Below are 20,061 nucleotides of genomic sequence, written 5' to 3'. Positions count from 1 at the left end.
GACTCGGACAGAGCTCTGGATTCACTCACACGAAGTTTTCGAGGCTCCATGGAACTTTTGCGTGCAGGGAAGGGTACGTCGAGGGATCGTTTGGCGACGGGGAGAGGCGACAGGCTGCTCAGACCCCTGTTGCCTTCTTGATATTCACGCTGGGTCCAATAGGCTCCGCAGTGCTTAGAGATCTTCATGAGATGTGAAGTCTCCTCCTCCTGATGTTCGTGGAGTCCTCCAGCTTGGGCGGAAACCACTCAAGCCTCTTATACAGCTAGCAAGCCAATCGCTAGCCGCCACGTAGGAATAATTTAGAACTAGCCAATAGTGGGGCACGAATCTAAATACAAATGGCAGGAACTCCTTGCAACGTGCATTTCTATGCTGCAATGAAGAAATGCACCCTGCAAAGAAAGCTACAAACAGCGGGAAAATAATTTAGCAGTGCCAAAGCGCACACAAACAAAAATCACACCCTTGGGTTGTGACACTTTGGACTAAACTAAACATGGAATACGTACATTAGGGACAGGAAGTGAAGCACATTGCTGGACCTCACTAATGCCCTTAGCCTTTGATATAGCTGTTTGTCATGAATCATAGAAGTGGGGTTGGAAGGGACCCTGTAGATCTTCAAGTCCGACCCCCTGCCTGGGCAGGAGGAAAACTAGGCTCAAATGACCCCAGCCAGGTAGGCTTCTAGCCGCTTCTTAAAGACCCCCAGGGTAGGAGCCAGCACCACTTCCCTTGGAAGTTGGTTCCAGATCCTAGCCACCCTGACTGTGAAGTAGTTCTTACGGATGTCTAATCTAAACCTACTCTCCAACAGCTTGTGGCCGTTATTCCTTGTTATCCCGGGGGGCGCTAGGGGAAACAAGGTCTCCCCCAAACCCTTCTGGTCCCCCCTAGTGAGTTTATAGATGGTCACCAGGTCCCCCCTCAGCCCCCCTCATGCTTGATACACTCTTGACACTGCTACCTGGGTCCTACAAATGCCCTAATGAGCAAGTTGCCTTGAGAGGGTGATATAGTGATGTCTGTTCATGCTGTTGTGGCTATAATTGGGTGTTGGGCCAAGTGTGTAGTCATTGTCCCAGTCCCTTCCCTACCTTCCCCTTCCCCCCACCTTCATTTGATTGTGGTCTTGCCAACCCACATGAAGCCTTGTTTGAAGCAGTCCACATGTTTTAGGCTGGGAGGGGAGGGAGGCTGAGTTGAGGTCTTAATCTGGTAAACTAAAGCAGTTGCCTGGATGACTGGAAAATAAGCCGGGTGTAGCAAGGCAGGGAGAGGGTTAAAGGGACGAGCTTTCCCCACCCAAGTTTGACCTTCTAATTCTCTTCCTTGGAAGAAGAGCTTTGGGTTTTCTGCCCTGGGGACGGGGCAGGCTGCTTCGCTACCCCCAGTTTCTGTACATGGCTGGCAGATGTTTCTTATTTTCTGAAGCCAGGCAGCTCCTTCTGCCTGGGAAATCCACAGGGGCGGGGGAGGATCTGTGGGCTACTGGACCGGGAGCAGCTGCCGCTGCCAGGCAGAAGTGCTCAGTTAGGCTTTCCTAGACAGCTTTGAACAGGAGCCAGTAGCCCTCTTGTTACGGGAGAAAATCTGTGAGGTCAGGCAAAACAGTAGCAGTGCCAGCTCCAGGCGAGGGCTGTCTGCTTGGCATGCAGGTCCCATCCCTCCTCTCTGCCCTCTTCCCCTAACAGTAATCCTGAATGGCTCTGTATTTAGCATCTTGCTTTTGACGTGCAGCACTTGGCATCGTTGTGGGGGCCCTTTACACAGGGATCTGAGTTGGATAGAGAGGGTAGGCAGGATGAATGTTCAGTGAGGTTAATAGAAACTACCAGTCTTTGTACTCTGGCTTGTCAGTCTTGGCTACATGCACTCTAGGGCACACAGTGTAGTGACAGAAAAGCCAAACTTTCTTAGTGCATTGTATTAGTCTTTGGTCAGCCTTGTCTGTGCTCCATGTGAGTGGCTAGTAGGTAACTCCTTGCTTTCTGGTCCCTGGAAGTTTTAAGCTGGAAGGGACTACTCAGATCATCTCATCTGCCTGCTTGCATGACAGGCCATCGGGTACTCGGGGCCTCTTGCGGCCAGAGTCCCCAGCAGTGCGGTGCGGCCCCAGCCACCCCAGACTTGGTGCTGCCTGTGCTGCTTGTCACAGGTTCAGCTCAGTGTGGCATGGGGCCATGCACCTTCAGGGAGCCCCAGGCCACTCAGGCTGTCACCCAGGGCCCTGCTGCCTTCGGATCTGTGGTTTGTGCAGGGAGAAAGCACGTGGCAGGACTTGGCCCAGCACAGCCCGCTTGTATGCATTTGCACAGAACCAGGACACGCAGCTCCCGTGCAAAGGTGTGCTAGCTGCGTGGCCCGGGCTGGGTCGGGCTAGCCAGGCACATCTTCCGTGAGTCTTAGGCAGTGATGCACCGTGCGCTGTTGTAGCCACAGTGCCGTGGCCATGCATTGCCACCTGATTCTCATGGAAAATGTGCCCTGCCAGCCTGACCCAAGGGTGCGCTAGCTGCATGGCCCGGGCTGGGTTGGGCTAGCTGGGCACATCTTCCATAAGTCTTAGGCAGTGATGCACCATGCTCTGTTGTAGCCACAGCACCTTTGGCTCCCAAGGGAGGTGGTGCTCTCCCCTACCCTGGGGGTCTTCAAGAGGAGGTTAGATAAGCATCTAGCTGGGGTCATCTAGACCCAGCACTCTTTCCTGCCTATGCAAGGGGTCAGACTCGATGATCTAGGCAATGAGTTCTTTGCTTTATTGTTCCTAAGTGAAGGCAAGACAAGTCTCTCACTGGGATTGTGGAGAGGCAGCAGCAGGGCGCCAGACTACCATGTGTAGACCCTGAGATGGTGCAGAGTCACTTGGAGGAACTGGATGTGTTTAAGTTGGCAGGCCCGGATGAGCTCCATCCGAGGGTACTGAAGGCACTGGCTGACATCATTGCACAGCCACTGGTGGGAATATTTGAACACTCGTGGTGCATGGGCCAGGTCCCGGAGGACTGAAAAAGGGCCAATGTGGTCCCCATTTTCAAGAAGGGGAGGAAGGAGGACCCGGGCAACTATAGGCCAGTCAGTCTCACCTCCATCCTTGGTAAAGTCTTTGAAAAAATGATCAAGGCTCACATTTGCGAGAGCCCGGCAGGAAAAATTATGCTGAGGGGAAACCAGCACAGGTTCGTAGCAGGTAGATCATGCCTGACTAATCTTGTCTCTTTTTATGACCAGGTTACAAAACGCCTGGACGCAGGAGTAGGGGTTGACGTCATATACTTAGACTTCAGGAAGGCCTTCGATATGGTATCCCACACCATACTGGTGAACAAGTTAAGAGGCTGTGACTTGGATGACTACACAGTTCGGCGGGTGGCAAATTGGCTAGAGGGTCGCACCCAGAGAGTCGTAGTGGATGGGTCGGTATCGACCTGGAAGGGTGTGGGCAGTGGGGTCCCGCAGGGCTCAGTCCTTGGACCGATACTCTTCAATGTCTTCATCATGACTTGGACGAGGGAGTGAAGTGTACTCTGTCCAAGTTTGCGGATGACACAAAAATGTGGGGAGAAGTAGACATGCCGGAGGGCAGGGAACAACTACAAGCAGACCTGGACAGGTTGGACAAATGGGCAGAAAACAACAGAATGCAATTCAACAAGGAGAAATGCAAAGTGCTGCACCTAGGGAGGAAAAATGTCCAGCATACCTACTGCCTAGGAAATGACCTGCTTGGTGGAACGGAAGCGGAAAGGGGTCTTGGAGTCCTAGTGGACTCCAAGATGAACATGAGTTGGCAGTGTGACAAAGCCATCAGAAAAGCTAATGGCATTTTATCATGCATCAGCAGATGCATGACGAACAGATCCAAGGAGGTGATACTCCCCCTCTATCGGGCACTGGTCAGACCGCAGTTGGAGTACTGCGTTCAATTTTGGGCGCCACACTTCAAGAGGGATGCAGATAACCTGGAGAGGGTCCAGAGAAGGGCCACTCGTATGGTTAAGGGCTTGCAGGCCAAGCCCTATGAGGAGAGACTGGGGCACCTGGACCTCTTCAGCCTCCACAAGAGAAGGTTGAGAGGCGACCTTGTGGCTGCCTATAAGTTCATCACGGGGGCACAGAAGGGAATTGGTGAGGTTTTATTCACCAAGGCGCCCCCAGGGGTTACAAGAAATAATGGCCACAAGCTAGCAGAGAGCAGATTTAGACTGGACATTGGGAAGAACTTCACAGTTAGAGTAGCCAAGGTCTGGAACGGGCTCCCAAGGGAGGTGGTGCTCTCCCCTACCCTGGGGGTCTTCAAGAGGAGGTTAGATAGGCATCTAGCTGGGGTCATCTAGACCCAGCACTCTTTCCTGCCTATGTAGGGGGTCAGACTCGATCTATTGAGGTCCCTTCCGACCCTAGAATCTATGAATCTATTGAGGTCCCTTCCGACCCTAGCATCTATGAATCTATGACCCAGCCCGGACCACGCAGCTAGCATGCCTTTGCGCAGGAACCACGTGTCCCAGAGCTGCGCCTCCTGATCCTGTGCAAAGGTGCACTAGCGGGCCATGCTGGACCAGGTTGGGTCCCGCTATGCACTTTGTGGAGGGGCTTGAGCGGGGGCTGCTGCAGGCCTGTCCCCCCACCCACTCTCCACAGCAGTGGCAGTAGCAGCCAGTACAGCTGTGGCCTGGCTGCAGGCATAGCTGGTGGTGATGCGGCACTGTGTGGCCTGGGTTCTGCACATGCTGAACAGACCCAACTCAGCCCACTAGCGCATGGCTTTCCCAGTCCTGTCCAAACCGGTGCACTAGTGGGGCGGGCTGGGTCCATTCAGCATGTACAGAGCCCGTATCAAGCAGTGCCACATTGCCACCAGCTGTGCCCGCAGCTGGGCCACAGCTGCATTGGCTGCTGCCGCCGGCACCATGGGGGGCAGGTGGGGGGGCAGGCATATGGCAGCCCCTGCTCAAGCCCACCCACCGACCGACATCCCCCCGCCACTCCTCCATACCCCCCGACATCCCCCCGCCACTCCTCACCTACCCACCTGCACCCATAACCGCCCCCCCTCCCCCCAACTAGTTTGAGATACAGCAAGAGGCATGTGTGGGCTCGTTTGGACCTGCCCTGTGTGTGTATTTGAAGACTGTTACTAAATCCCTCCTCAATCTTCTCTTCTCCAATCTAAATAATCCCAATTCTTCCAATCTTCTCTCATAAATCTGATCATTTTTTGTTTTTTTTCCAAAGAACTTTTTTCTATTTTGTCCATGTCTGTCTTAAAGCGAGGTGTCCAAAACTGGACATACTATACCAGGTGAATCTCCTTTTGCATTGTACGGGTACAGTTGCCCCATTAAGTGACCCATAAAGTGGAAGGATCAGTTGGGCTTTCATTTTTTAAAAATCTTTTATGATGAAAGAACCTTGTGATGGGCTTTGGGGTCTAAAAATAACCCTTTTAGAAACACCAGGTTTGTGGACTTGGAAGATGCCTTGGCTAGTGGAGCTAATAAAGGGCTAACCTCACACGAGACTAGAAGCTGAGGATAATTTTTATTTGTTAAGGCTCTGTCTGTCTTGGGCATTTACCTAATTTCCAGTAGTGCCAAAGTAAATGCTGTCACAGATCACACTGCTTTTTTAGGGGAAAGCTGTACCTTGGGTCTCCCTAAGTCTTATCTGGTGTCCCTCTCCTGTAGGCCACATCCAGGCAGCCCTGGTGTAGCTTCCCAAGAGGCAAACCTGATTTTGAGACCCTGGCTCCTCTTTATCCCCAACTTCCTCAGTGATCTGTAGCACCCCTGCCTCGGAGAGCTCCTTCTTTTGGTCAGCTCCCAGGAAGGGGAGGGTGTTTTCTTCTGAGAAGGGTGGTCAGGGAGCCACTGTCCCAAATAGCACGGGAGACAACTCAGCTCCAAACAGTCTTTATTGTGCCACTGCAATTTCCTCTGTCCTTCCTCAGACTCCAGTCTGTCCTCTCTGACACTGCACTTTCTCTCCAGCGCTCTGTCTCCCTGGAACTTTTCCTCTCGACTCTCCGAGAGCCTCACTTTTTTTTTCTCCTCCATGACAGTCAGCCACATTTGCCACAAAAACATTACAAAACTATAAAATGAATCTGAGGACAACACTCGTCCAATAAAATGAAGCATAAAGTCATGGGGAATCAATCGGGGAGCAGTCTCTATGGGCTGCTACTAGGCCTAAACTGTCATCCGCCCCCGAGGCGAAAAGGGAATATAGGTATCCTGTCCATTAAACTGCTTACAAAGCATGCTCACACTGAGCCCCCCCAGAGCATTTCTCCATAAGAGCTGGAGGCTATAACTCAGCCCAGTTAACCCTTTTTATCACAGATACATTGGGGCCAGAAAGACTGTGGTAGACTCCATCTAAAATTCTTCAGGTTTTTTGTTTTTTAACCCCTATTTAATCCCAATATTTAATAAATATTTTGGTGAATCTGTACCAATTGAAAGGGAGCAAGCTAAACCTCTAAAGTCTGAGAGTTCACAATATTCAATTTCTGTGTGGCCTGACTGGTTCTCCAGGTGGGCCAGACTCAACACTCCTGATTCTTCTAAGGTAAAACACAAGCAAAAATCCTGGTTGTGTTTTACATCACTTGCTTTCCCACAGAAAAGGGACTAAAGCCCAGATATTTGAAGTAAGCTTTGCAGCTCATCTGTACCCTACTGGTAAGGGAAGACAACTCTTGTGTTGTTTGCTCAGGTTTGGAAGGGGGCTGGGGTGGGAGAGGTGGGTGAGTACAACTGAAGTGCTGGCACCTGGGGACTAAAGGAGTTGGTGTGGAACAATCATGCCTGTTACATGTATGTTTCTTCTCTAGTAGTCTGAACAAATATGATCAACCTGTGTAACTGATGATGTGCAGTGGTGCAGTTGCACCCTCTTTCAGATCATGTCATGAGACCAGCAGCTGGGAACTTTTTTTAAGACCCTGGAGCAGGCTAGAATTTCATCCCTTCCCTTCCCCTCCATTCACAGTGGCTCTTCCCCTCCCTTCCTGTTCCCCTCTTTCCCCGTCTGCTGCTGTCTCTGGCTGCTGTTTCTGCTGGGGGGAGCTTCAGAGCTATCCCTGCCCCATGCCAGCTGGGCTGTTCAGGGAGCCAGGCTCATCCCAGGACAGCAGTGGCAGTGGGCAGGTTTCCCCTCCCTGCCCTGTCCAGGGAGGAGAAATCTCTTGGTGTTCCCCTGGCAGTCCAGGAGCAGGAGTAAGGAGTGGGAACTTCTGCTGTCACTGCTGCCATTGTCCCTTGCTGAGCTTGGTAATCCATGCAGCCTGGTTGGAGCAGGACAGGAGCAGCTCTGGAGTTCTACCTGCCCCCAGGGTAGCTGGGGTAGTGACAGCAGCAGGCAGGGAAAACATTTAAAGAAGGGGAGGGGATGTGGCTCTGACCAAGGGGGTGGGGAGAAGGCAGGAGTGCTCAGAGCTGGGGGTGGGGTGAGATTCTTCTGTGATCTGGGGACTTCAGAAGCGGTCTCTGGGTGCTACTCCAGTGGTGCAGTATGCCCATTCCTGGTAGGGTGCAGAGGGAGAGCTGGGCTGGGGGGGGGAGGGTGCAGCCACCCCCACTCCACCCCACCCCCTGCCCCACAGCACTTCCTTCTTCAGCCCTCTTTATAAAATCCTGATTCTTCCCATGATGATGCATATTGTAAAGGAAGAGAGATTTTAGAAGGTGCCTGCATACATTCGCAAAGGGTGCAAACTCCTGGGTAAGCAGTCTCTTATTTTGCTTTAAATGGCTTTTTCTTTTGGTTTTAGTTGACCAAATTAAGCTAAAGTAAAGTTGAATCAATCTGAATTCAACTGGATTCAGCTGAAATAAAGAGTCTGCACATAGCCTTTTGGCCTGAATTAACTGAATTGGTTTAAAAATAACACTTTAGTTATACTGGTACAACTTTGTGTATGGATGAAGCCTTGGAACATGTGTAATGAGACTGATTTAATATGAGAGTAAGTGACTTTTCCTTAATGCAACCACTTGTTTATTGGAGAAATTTTAAAATGTGCTATGAAGGGATGAAATGTTGTTTAATAATCCACTCAGTGCACAGCACAAGGTTCCTGGCAATATCAATAGATCGGATTGGCATCATGGAAATCCACCCCCCATCCCCTCCCAGCCCCACTGTGGCTTCTCCCTCTATATCACTCCTGTGCCTAGCTGACTTTAGTTTGACAGCCTCCAGCTTCCTCTTGTGATATGGCCATTTAGCCTCTTCCTTCAGGATGCCAATAGGAAGCCATTTTTCAGTCCTTTGCAGGGAGATGGCTCTGTTCCATTGCCATCGTCCCTGAAATTGGGACTGGTGAACACAGTACATCACCTAACTCATAGCCTACCCTTTCTTTGCATGCAATGTCGGAAGTGGGACCCAATTCCCATTGCTGTCTACTGCTGTCCCGAACAGCGTATACAGTTTGCTAGAACACTCATGTTCTGCCCAGAGCTGTGTAGGTGAACTGTCAGTTGTCTTTCTTCTGTCATATATGGGATACAAAGTGCATCACTCTAGAGAACCACGGTTGTTTCACTTGCCACGTGATACTGACTTAGAATCAGGTTTTGCCCTTGCAATAATATGAGCTTGAAGCAGTGGCACTGAGTTACTTTTGTGAAGATGGAATGCAGCAGAGAGCAGGATCTGACCTGTGGAATCACACTCATTTATTCAGGGTATTCTTGAGCATACCTTCTGCTCAGCCCACTGTGAAGAAAGGTTTGAACTGGACAGTCTGGGGAGAGAGGGCTTTTTTTCTCCTTGATGTCTGATCATAGATTAAGCATCTCCTTCAAATAAGAGTTTAACTGTCAGTACCATTCCTCTCCTTCCCTTGCCAGATTTTCCAAACGTTTGGACTACTTTAGGATTTAGTGTGATGTTTGTAACGAAAATGCTCAGGGTACTTTAATTACAGTGTCAGAGAGGAAGGCTGATGTGGTATCATCCTCTCTGTCTTTACCTTGGGGACTCTAAGCTGGTAATGGTGGAACAAAGAGTAAAGACTAAAACAGCGGGGAATAGGCAGGTGGACCAACATTCAGTAGGTATGATGTTCCTGAACAAATGGGGAGAAAAGGCAGAGCTCTTCTACTTCAACTATAGGCTCTTTGGTGCGTAGACCTTTTTAGGAGAGAGTAAGTGAGAGCGTCTTTGATTACAGGTATTTGTTTTGGCAGAGTTCTTGTACTTATAGCATAGGCTCTTTGGTGCATGGACCCTTTTAGGAGTGAGTGAGTGTACAGCAGTTAGCACTATGGGGCCTACACTGCTATTGATTACAGGTATTTATTGCAAATTTATTGCACTGCTGTTGATTACAGGTATTTATTGCAAATGAGTCTGCTGTAGGCATTTGCTTTGAAGTTAACATGTGTGTCCTTTTTGACAGTGGTTTCTTCCACTCGCATGATCTCTTCAGTAAAAGGCCTTCCTGTGAAGTAGACTGAATATTAGAATATCTCTAAAGAGGGGAGCTGATTTACAGCAGACATGACAGGCTTCATAAATGTAGCTGGTCAGCAAAATCAATGGAGAATCCTATTTCTCCACTGATAGTGAAACTCCAGCTGAAAAAACCCTCTTAACTTCTTGAATAGAGCTTTCTTCTACCTTCTTCACAGTCCCTCAGAACTCTCCTGCCATTGGCGACATGTAAGGCGTGCATGCGGGTGCATGTGCACCCCCTGAGATCGGCCATGCACCCCCTGGAAGCACCAGCTGCAAAACCAGAAGTGCTGGTGGAAGTGCATTTCCAGCTTTGCCACTTGGCCGCCAGAGGACCCACCTCCCCTAGTCACCCAACTCCTGCCATAACAGAGGGCTGATGCACCCCTGATTTAGTAGATGCACCCTCCAGTCAGGGTGTACACAGTTCTAATTTTTCCCATCTCTGGATTGAGCCCCAGCCCCAGGCTGGTGCTTGCATTCCTGACCCTGCATTGCTCAGCTGCAGTGGGATAACCAGCTCGGATTTCAGTGGTGTGGGCTAAGCACAGGAGAGGGAGTTCTTGTCATAGCTTTTGTCACTGAATTTCCTCTGCAGTGACCTTGAGCATGCAGCCCAGCTGGTCCCTATAGACATACCTGGTATTATATCTCAAATGCTGCAGCCCTCTAACTCTGAAACAGCCAGCAACTGAGCTTTGTTAGCCAGTCACTGAAAAGACTGTGGAAGCTGGCAGTGGGTGGTGGTGACCAGAAATGGTCTTCCCCTACTTAGACATGCTACCAGTTGGGTCAGGGAGGAGCAGAGAAATGCTAGTTCAATGCTAAATGGATTCTAGTGAGGACATAGAAGTGAAATGTATAGTCCCTGCTTGGCAGGGTGGGGACACAAGGATGGGTTTAGTCTTGATTGCCCTCCGCAGCATAGCAGAGCTCAGTGTCTCTGTTGAGTATTGTCTGTAACAAGGGCCTCATTGTTAGACAGCTACCACAGGGCTTTGGCTGACAGGCAGGAACACATAAAAGGCTGTTTTCCAGAACTGAAGCAGAAATAATGGAAAAAGCTGGCTGTGAAAATTGTCCTGGCTCTGGGGGCTGAGTATGTGTGTCCGTGTGTGTTCTTCGCTAGTGGACAGAGTCCTCTGGTTGCCATGAAACGTATCTACTACTTTGTTTGGGGTTGGATGGGCACCAAAAGGGCCAGGTCACTACTGAAGTCAAGTGCAAGAGTGTTGCAAGGATGATAGCAGGTCCAAGGAAACCTAAAAGCCTGTCCTGTTAGTTTCTTTCCAGTCTGTGCTTGGGAACACCCAGGAGGGACAATTTCTGCTCACAGAAGTGTTCTGCCTCTGCTCTGTTATTGTGACATCCCAGCCCTTGCAGAAGACTGGTATGTGCTGGAGTAGGACAGGGTCTGGAAGGGATCTCAGGAGGTCATCGAGTCCAGCTGCCTGGACAAGGCAGGATCACCATGCCTAAACCATTGCATCCAAGTGTCTTGTGGTCTCCAGCTCCATCACTCACTGTGATCTTACTGGCTTCTCTCATGTCTGTCTCCTGCAGCTCTCTTTAGTTCTGTTGTGGTGACTGCGATCAACACCGCCACCTTCTGCAGTGCAGCTTCCATCTGTGTAGATCAGTGGACAATCCTGTGTGCTGGATTGTGCTGGTTCTCGAGAGCAGGGCTGTCTAACTTTTGAGTGGCTGGGGACTGCACGCTGCATGGGCAACCTCTCCCCAACTACACCTTGCTATGCAGCAAACTATGCTGCCTCAGGGATAGAGGAGAAAGAGCCCAAAGACCTTGGCGGCAGCACCAGTTGAAGTGGTGGGGGGAATGAGTCCTGCCCAAGCAGGAGTCTATGGACTTCATGGGCTACACTCAGCCAGTAGGTCACAAGTTGGACAACCCTGCTCTAGAGAACACTGTTAGGAATAACCTCCACAGCAGTACGACTTCCACTTGTTTGTGGATGCATATTGGCTACTATATGTGGTTCTTCTTTGTCTCCAGACACTAGGTTGATGGGCACTGTTAAAAAACCCTGGTAGATAGAGTGGATTCCTTGCCCTTTACAAACTCTCCTACTGTGCATCATGCAGTCCCTCAGCTGTCTTGCATAATGATATCTCCTTGCTCAGTAGGTATGGTTATGTCCACCTGCAGCAATACTCGGGTACTGGGGATCTCTTTCTTGCCAGAGGGGGCCATACCAGTGACAGCTGACAGAGTTGTTTCAGGCACTGGGCTTTCCTATCTTGGTTGCCATCTTAAATCTGTGTGTGTGTGTGTGTGTGTGTGTGTGTGTGTGTGTCAACTTGATCCTTTCATGGTCGCTTGCTACTGTCTAGGAGAGCAGGGGATGCACCATCAAGCCCACTTCTGTGCTTAGACTCTGGCCCTCTCTGTACATAGCCTTGCTCAGTCACCTGCAGTGAGTTTTCTCCTGAGTGAGCAAGCATTAGTAACATAACTTACTGCAATGTTTCTCCTGAAGTAACACAGGAAGCCTCGCCAAGGGACTCAAGGCTTAGCTGAAAAGGGACAGTATCGCGTGTGAAAATAAGGCAAAAGACAGGCCATTCCCTTAACAGCTTTCCCCAGCAGCACAGAAGACACACGCAATTTGAATCTTTTCCCCACCCTGGGCTGGGTGGTCAGGCTGTATATTCTTTGTTGTGTTTTGTCTGATCTTCCCACTGCAGCATCCTTTGTCCAGAAAGACATCAGGCGTTTGGCCTAGAATGCTTATTGGGGTGGTTTTACAGGTATGGCTATATCCACAAACCTAGTGCAGATGCACATTTACCAGCCACACAGTGGCTTTTGCTGGTAAAACTCAAATCAGCTCTGTGAACAAAATAGGCTCCAGCAGGAAAAGCTCTCTGTAAAATTGCCTTTATGTGAGGGCTCAAGTCATTTTTTAAAACAACACCCCTAGCAGACATTACTACAGTGGCAAAGGCTTTCCATGTACATCTGTGTTTCTAATACATACTTGGTGCCTGAAAGTCCATTGGCTTTTCAAGCTTTTGTAGCCAATAGTCCTGATTATAGCTTTCCCTGTGGCACCTTTGTGAACCCTTTGGAGACTGTAAGATTTTTTTTTTCTTTAAAATTGATTTTTATTTTATTTTTAACATTTGCCTTCTGGGCTTTGTTTTTCAAACCTTTCTGTGCATTCATGAGAGGTAGGCACTTGCTTCTTTTTTTCCTTTTTCTTTTTTTTCAAACAAAGCAACATTTCACATAATCACATGGCTCTAGGTGCCTATTCTTTACGAGAAGCACTAAATATTACTTAGATGGGTAATAGTGTCACGAGAGCTGGCAAAACTGCTCTGGAGTCATTGCCGTGGTGCCATGATCCAAGGAGTACGTGGATTCTGCGGCTGAGTCCCCGGACTCTGCAATAAATAGGGAATTCTTCAGCAGTTTCATTAAATGCAAAAATGAATGAGTCAATGCAGTAACCTTCTTCCTCCCCCAAGTGACTTAACTTGATACTAAATCCAGTTTATTTTGTGATGTCTCCCTCTTTTAAGCATTTCTAAAGGCCACAGCTTTTATTTTTCCCCTTGGCAGAGCTGGAGGTGGGGAGCAGGAGCAGAGCAGCAATAGGTGTTGGTTATTGCAGCTGCATGTTGAAGTTGGTGTGGGAGGGAAGCCTGAAGGCTGGGTCAGCCCCAGGCCTGACAGATCAGCAGTGAGGTGCATTGGCAGAGCTGGGAGGGAGAGGGCAGGCAGTGGATTAGCAGGAGGGTGTGGTGAGTCAGTGCTGAGGTCCCTTGGCAGAGCTGTGGAAGGGAGAGGGGGAGGGCCTGGAATAAAAGGGCTCTTTTTAAAAAATAAAAATAAAAATCTGCACTTCTCTCAACAGGCTCACAAGAGCCCATCCACTGTGCAGGATGTCACTGACCCTGTCCAACTATAAATGAGCTCTGGCCCAACTTTTCCTAACTGCACCCCCTCAGAAGCGAAGCCAGAGCAGAGGGACAAGCCTGACACTCTGCCCTGCAGCTAAGAGACTGGCTGCAGGCCAGCTTGGGTAATGAATTCCAGAGGCAGAGGGCATGAGAGCACAATCAGACCTCCAGCCCCTGGATATTTAACCCCCCTGGGGCTTGATCCAGTGGATTGTGGCTCTCCTGGTGCCTTGGGGGCTCTCAGGTGTAGCAGCCAGGGCAGAGTTGGGACTCCAAGGTCACCCATTACAGTAGTCTGTAAGGCACTGGCAGAGCTGAGGAGTTGCACGGGAAGGAGGGAGCAGCTGGTCTGTGAGGTGCCTGGGTGGTTGCTCTCTGGCTCCTCTCCAGGAGTGCTAAGTTCACTCTCAGACAAACAAGGAAGTGTGAGTTTCTCCCTTTGGGAGAGCAGGCTGCTTCTGTGCAGACGGGGAGGCTGGGACAGGGAGCTGCCCGGACAGCCGAGCTTAGCTCAGCACTTCAGGCCACTTCGCCATTGTCTGGGGATCAACTTCTCCAGAGCTCGGTGTTACAGCTGGGAGCTGGTATCTGACCCAGGGTTGACTCTGCAGTCCGATGAGGGTGGGTTTCAATTTAAACCTCCATGGTTTCGTAATCTCTCTCTTTCTTTCTTTTTTTGTTCCCTTTTTCCTGTAAATGTGTGTCAAAGTTCCTTTTTTGCAGGGAATCCAGGGCAGAAATAAAAGCAAGGGAGGGAAATCCCCACTTGTTGCTGGTGACAGCAAAGCAGGTTTCTGTAGAAGCGTTGCTTCCCAGAAGTGCCGTAAGGCATCCTCAGCTAGCTCCTCTTGCGAGGGCTAAGTCAAGCTGGCAGCAACCAAGGAGAGCAGTGTGTCATCCTCCATAGTGCACACTTCTGAATTGCTCAGGAGAATGTGTTAACTTTTCTGCACTGCTCTCTCCACCTCAGGAACGTGGAGGAGATGGGACTGGGGAGGTTGGGGAAGAGTGTGTGATTGTGCAAAGGCACAATAGATGTCTGCTGTTTCCTTTCCAGCAAGGCCTCTAGTGGCCAGTGCAGCAAGAGAAACTTATAAGCTGCAATAGTGTGTAGATAATGGAGGTGCTTTTCCTCCTGTATGTGTTCAGAATCATGGGGGAAAAAGTCGTTGACCTCTTTGGGCAGTCTTTTGTTTTTCATAATCTGGTGTTGTCCCAAGGGTGTATGTATGTAGACAGTGGAATAGCACTGGTGCCATGTATGAGCTAGAAGTCATTCTAGAGTTATTTCCTTTTGATGTGAGCCACCTTATAACAAAGATGAATTTGGTCTTATGGATCCCTTGTGGTTATATTTCCCCCTTCTTGCAAAGGGAGGTTTACCTTGCTCTATCTTAAACTTCCAGAAATCTGAGAATTTCTGAGCGCAATGGATTGGCGTTTAGAAATGTCACACATTCCACTGCCTGTGGAAGTGGACTGAATCGCATATTTTGAGTTGCTTTAAAATCAGAGGCTGTATGGCCCTGGACTGGGAGATTGGAAGCAAGGGCCTTTTTCCTTGCTCTGCCACTGACTTGTTGCATATCCTTGGCTAGATTGATTCACCTCTTAATTAGCTTGGCTTTTTGTCTTGCAGACAAGTAGATAGTCTCTTCTTATATGTTTGTATGGTGTCTAGTGCACAAAGACTCCAATCTCTGCTGGTGAAATACAAACAATATAAATCAAGAGTAGCTGCCTGGGAGTTTGATATCTGTTTTATGAGGTTATGAGTCTCGTTCCTTCTAATAACAGACATTGCCATGTTTACTGGTGGTTTTCACTCTTCCATGCTTCTGTGGCCAGGATGATGACAAGAAAAGCATTAACTTAACACTGATGGTGTCTTTTTTACCCATCTTTCCTTGCAGGTGGTGGTGCTACTGGAGTCCCTCAGCAGGGGTCAGTCAGAAAATGACTGAGTATAAGCTGGTGGTGGTTGGAGCAGGTGGCGTTGGGAAGAGCGCTTTGACAATACAGCTCATTCAGAACCATTTTGTTGATGAATATGACCCCACAATAGAGGTGAGCAACATGCCAACCCTGAGAGAGGATTGAGTTTGTGTTCATGTTTGCTTTCTACCTTTTTAACTTGGCTGCCCTTTCCAGGGGCTGTTTGTTTAGCTGTAAATGAAGGTGGAGAGAGCTTAAATCTGACAGCCCCAGCCAAAGACAACTCCCACTCCCTTGATGGCTCTAGCCCTGTAATTCTCTATGTTTTTCCTAATGGGGCTTTCTATGGGACTTTTCCATCTAGCTGGGGCACCTCTCCTACTAGCAGTATGGGAGGAGTATGGCAGACCCCTGTGTTGAAAATCCACACTTTGGCCATAGGAGATGGCCTGTGTCCATATGTGTGTACATGCATGCTTCCAATACATGCACGTGTGTGTGCATATGCTTCCAGTGTGTGTGTGTGTGTGTGTGTACGTGTGCACGTGCTTCCAGTATGTGTGCTCTCTTTCTGAAAGTGCAGCTGTACTGTATGAGGTCATGTGCATATCTGGGGGTTGCTGACAGAGAAGAACCCCAAGGCCTCTGGGCCTTGGACTTGCATGTAGGGTACCTGCCTGAACTTGGGGAGCATCCAAAGCCTCAGACTGATGGGTCTGGGAGGGAGGATACTTGCTTGGTGGTAGAGCCACACAAACTTGACAACTGAGCTTTGCTCAGTCAAATTTTGGAACTTGACTGTTGGGCTTTACCCAATTGAATTTGGAATGGATTTGGCCTTGAAAAAGTTCAAATAAATAAAGTTCCCATCAGCATGTTTGCGCATTGTAGGCCATGTGTTTTATAGGCATGTTCAGTGTTGGCTGCATTTAATCAACTTCATAGTCAGTTTCCGTTGCTGAGCACACGTTGCTTTTGGCAGCAGTTTAATATAGACAGTGTCATTAGCAAGATTTTCTTGCATGTGATTATAAGGCGAGGGGCTTTTTTTCCCTATGCCAGCTGGGGGTGGGGATGGGGGGGGGAGGCATTCATTGTGTATTTGAGTAAATACAGTACTTGACCACATTTCAAAAGTGCTTTGGGATACATGGATGGCAAGCCCTGTACAGGAGCTTGTTACAGTGGTGTTGTCTTCGAATTCTGTTTATATGCACAAAGTGATTAACCTTTTTAGAGAAGGAGGATGCTGGCTGCTGTGGTTCCCCTGCTTTTCCTGTGGCAGGTTAGGGTATTGTCTTGTGTTGTGTAAGCGTTTTGACAGTAGTTTAACTAAGAGGTTAGATTATGGATTTGTAGAGGATGGTTTGGATAGGGATGATCCTGCCCCTCAGGCAAAGGGGCTGGACTAGAGGACTTCTGGAGGTCTCTTCCAGCCCTGCTTTTCTATGATTCTAACCCTTTCAAGGGTCTTGGAGTGATGCTGTGTGATGGGGCTTTGGGAGATCCTGACCAGAATAGAACTGCTTTGCTTCCAAGTAGCAATTCATCCTTCAAGGAGTAGGGAACTATCCTACTTGCTTCAGGCTGTCTATATTTTAAATAACTGAGTTCTTTTTGCAATAGTGAGGAAAAGTGGGTATTTAACTTTGTTTCTAAGGATTTGCATACTCTGTAAAATGACTTGAGGCTATATTTAGGCTAAAGCCAGTGTTCCTTTTTCTCTTCCCCAGTAGATTGTTACTGCCTTTTGGGACTTGGTGCTTTTACACTCTCGCAGAGCAAAAAGATACCATGCATTCAGCATAAGATAGAAAAAGGGCTGGTGTGTAAGGCCGGCTTTCATGTATGGTCCAATTAAGGAGAATGACAAAGGGCAAGTTGTATCACTTAGCGCAGTTCGCTCAGTACCCTGCCTCAAGAAGCAGCCAATGGTTGGGTCTTCCTTAAGGTAGCTTGGTCATGGTTTTCAAACTTGGGAGTCCTAATTTCTGCCATAGAAATTTAAATTGTTAGCCATTCCCTCTTGCTTTAAATCCATCCTTCTTTCTCTGTTGCTGCCACCATTGCAGGCTGATAGTACTAGCAGTGATAATGATACCTCCACTAGTGATGAAGTGCTGCTGGGTGCCAGCAGTGTAACCAGAGAGTTTTATATAACTTTATATCCCATCCATGCTGTGGCTAAAACTGTGCTAACAATAGCCAGATTACCCTGGGAATCCATAACACAGCTATAACACAGCTTTGTATCATTCTTTTCAGACAAAGTCCTCCTATCTGTGCTACTCAAGGAAACTGTACTGGAACCCTGCTAACAGATGTATTCAAACACAACGGTTGCTAGCACCATTATCGTTTTGTAATGTCTAAAGAGCCCAGATAGAAATCTTTGTGGTAGGTATCGTCTGTAGGGCCCCTGTCTGAAAGAACTTATAACAGAGTAGAACTTATATCAAAATAGGCAGGGGGTGGGAGATGGGGAAGACAATTAAAGATTTTACAGTGGGGGAACTGAGGCAGATCGATTAGCTTGGTCACACAGGGGGTCTGTGGCAGAGCTGCAAATTGAAGCTGGATCACCTGAATTCCAGCCTTGAACCTGAACCCGCCCCCAACTACTTGTGTGACTTCGGCTATATTTACTGCATTTGGTGCAAATGATTCGGATCAACCCAGATGGTCAATTTCTTTTTTTTTTTTTTTGTGCAGATGAATTATTTGCTTGAAAAAATATTTGTCCTGCACTGCCACATACACCAAGAGTTTCTTTTTCCCTGCCCCTCCCACTTGCTGAAATCCTTTTGAAGGAGAAGGTGACTCGGCAAGTCCGTGCTGTGGCGTTCTGCCTTCCTGTGCAGTTCTCCATACAGCAGAATTTCGCATCCTGCCTCTGGGGCGGGACCATTGCTCCAGAAGCTCTTGCGTTTTCTTAGAAATCTACTCCAGGTCATTTTCCAGGAAAGTGCCCGAATTGAGAAAGCACTGCCCCAGCGGGAAAGGGAGATCTCCTGTGCTCTGGGCCAGAGAGTAAAGGTGCTGGGCAGAGCTCTGCTTCCCCCCCATCCTCCTCCCTCCATGGTGGAAATGGCTCTCCCCTCCTTTTCCCTGATAATATGCAGAGAGAGTACTTTGACCATCTGGCTTCACAGCCAGGCCTCCAGGGCTGGTTCCTTTTGTGCCCTTACATCAGAGATGGGCAATTATTTCGGGCAGATGGCCACTTACTGAGTTTTGGCAAGCCATCGAGGGCCACATGACAGGCAGCCAGGGGCAGATAAATATACATTTTCTCAATTTTTTAGGGGCCCCACGGGCTGGATAGAATGGCCTGGTGGGCCGCATCTGGCCCACAGGCCGCATTTTGCCCACCCCTACTTTGCACTGTGCCATAGGGCATCTTCACCATGTAAACACTGCTGGGAGTGTGAATCCCATGCAGCACTTAACTGAACGCCCTCTGCTCCATCAGGCTGCTGCCTCTATTTCTCACTCTCTCTGCTTCCTGGGACTTCTGAGGCACTTGCCCTTTCCTTGTCCACTGCACACAGGGCAAACCACCCCTCCCAGAGGTTCTTCCCATGTCATCCTGCTGTGTCCTCTTCAACTTCCTTCCCTCACCGGAACCACTGCACCATCGAGGCTTTCACTGCTCTGGTAAAAGGGGTTCTCCTTTCAGCGAAAGATATCTGTTTGGATATCTCCCAAGCCAGTTTTCCATTTTTCTTCTCTGAGAGTTAAACTATTCCGTTCTGCCTTTGAATGGGGGAAGCAGGGTGGTAAGGTGCCGGGTTCCTTGCTCTTGTGTCTGCACATGGCCTCATTCCTGCCCTGCCAGGCCGCAGCCCTCCATGCACCTCACTCCCCATCTGCAGCTGCTTCTCCTATTCCAATCCTGGGCATCCTCACAGTTCTGCCAGTGCAACCTGCCATGACTGGCAACCAACCCCCTGCTCTCCCTGTCGTAAGGCCACTTATAGCTTTGCCAGCGACCCTCAAGCCTTCCCTCCTTCTCTTTCAGTCCAAGGCCTCTGTCAATTGTGCTCTAATTTAGTGGGGATTTAGGATGTGCTCAGGTATCTGCTGAGGACTTAGACGTGCCCCACAAACTCTTATTATGCTCTTTTGATTAAGGCCCTTTGGTTAATACCCAGGAGCTTGACTCTTGCTATTTAGCTGCTAGCAAAATGGAAGGCAGTGTTGTAGTGTATAGGGTAGGGCTGTCAAACATATGGCTCATGGGCTTGACCCAGTCTGCATGGGTGGGTCATCCGGTCCACAGGACTTCTTGTGGGCTGGATATAGCCCACAACACTGGTAACCACGGCTGCTGGAGCTCTGCAGTGGCAGCAGTAATTGCTGCTGCTTTAGCACAGCTCTAGAAACCAGGGAGTTAACACTGCTCTCCACCCCACTCTCCTGCACCTTACTTGCTGCCAAAATTGGGGTTTTTAGTTGCCCCCCAGTGACTAAAACTGACAGCAAGGGGAAAGGGACAGTGAGGGGCAGTGCTGTTAACTCGCTTGGTTCCAGAGCTGTGCTGAAACAGTGGCTCCAGCAGCGGTGGGACTTAATGCTATTGCCACCGCTCATAGGTAATCCAGCCTGCAGGAGGCCCTGAGGTCCAGTTCCAGCCTGTGAGAAGCCCCACGGTCTGGATCCGGCCTGCAGGGTCCAGCAAGCTCAATACCCCCATATAAGGTATAACATAAATATGCTGATATG

General features: G+C 49.2%; 1 protein-coding gene across 3 annotated transcripts in view; it reads left to right on the top strand.

The window, feature by feature from the left end:
- HRAS (HRas proto-oncogene, GTPase) overlaps positions 1 to 20,061 on the top strand; it is a 103,839-nt gene that overhangs the window by 55,256 nt on the left and 28,522 nt on the right. For 2 of the 3 annotated variants that reach the window (XM_019485185.2, XM_006263415.4), the window contains one exon: positions 15,315 to 15,468. In XM_019485185.2, the coding sequence (XP_019340730.1) occupies positions 15,358 to 15,468 (111 nt within the window). In that variant the 5' untranslated portion in view covers positions 15,315 to 15,357. Of the gene's footprint in view, positions 1 to 13,864; positions 14,023 to 15,314; positions 15,469 to 20,061 lie in introns of those variants that run through there. The other variant, XM_014604241.3, reaches the window with a different exon arrangement.

The sequence above is a fragment of the Alligator mississippiensis genome, chromosome 2, assembly GCF_030867095.1.
Source record: "Alligator mississippiensis isolate rAllMis1 chromosome 2, rAllMis1, whole genome shotgun sequence".
Classification (NCBI taxonomy): domain Eukaryota; kingdom Metazoa; phylum Chordata; order Crocodylia; family Alligatoridae; genus Alligator; species Alligator mississippiensis.
This window is presented reverse-complemented; position numbering and strand designations above follow the sequence as displayed.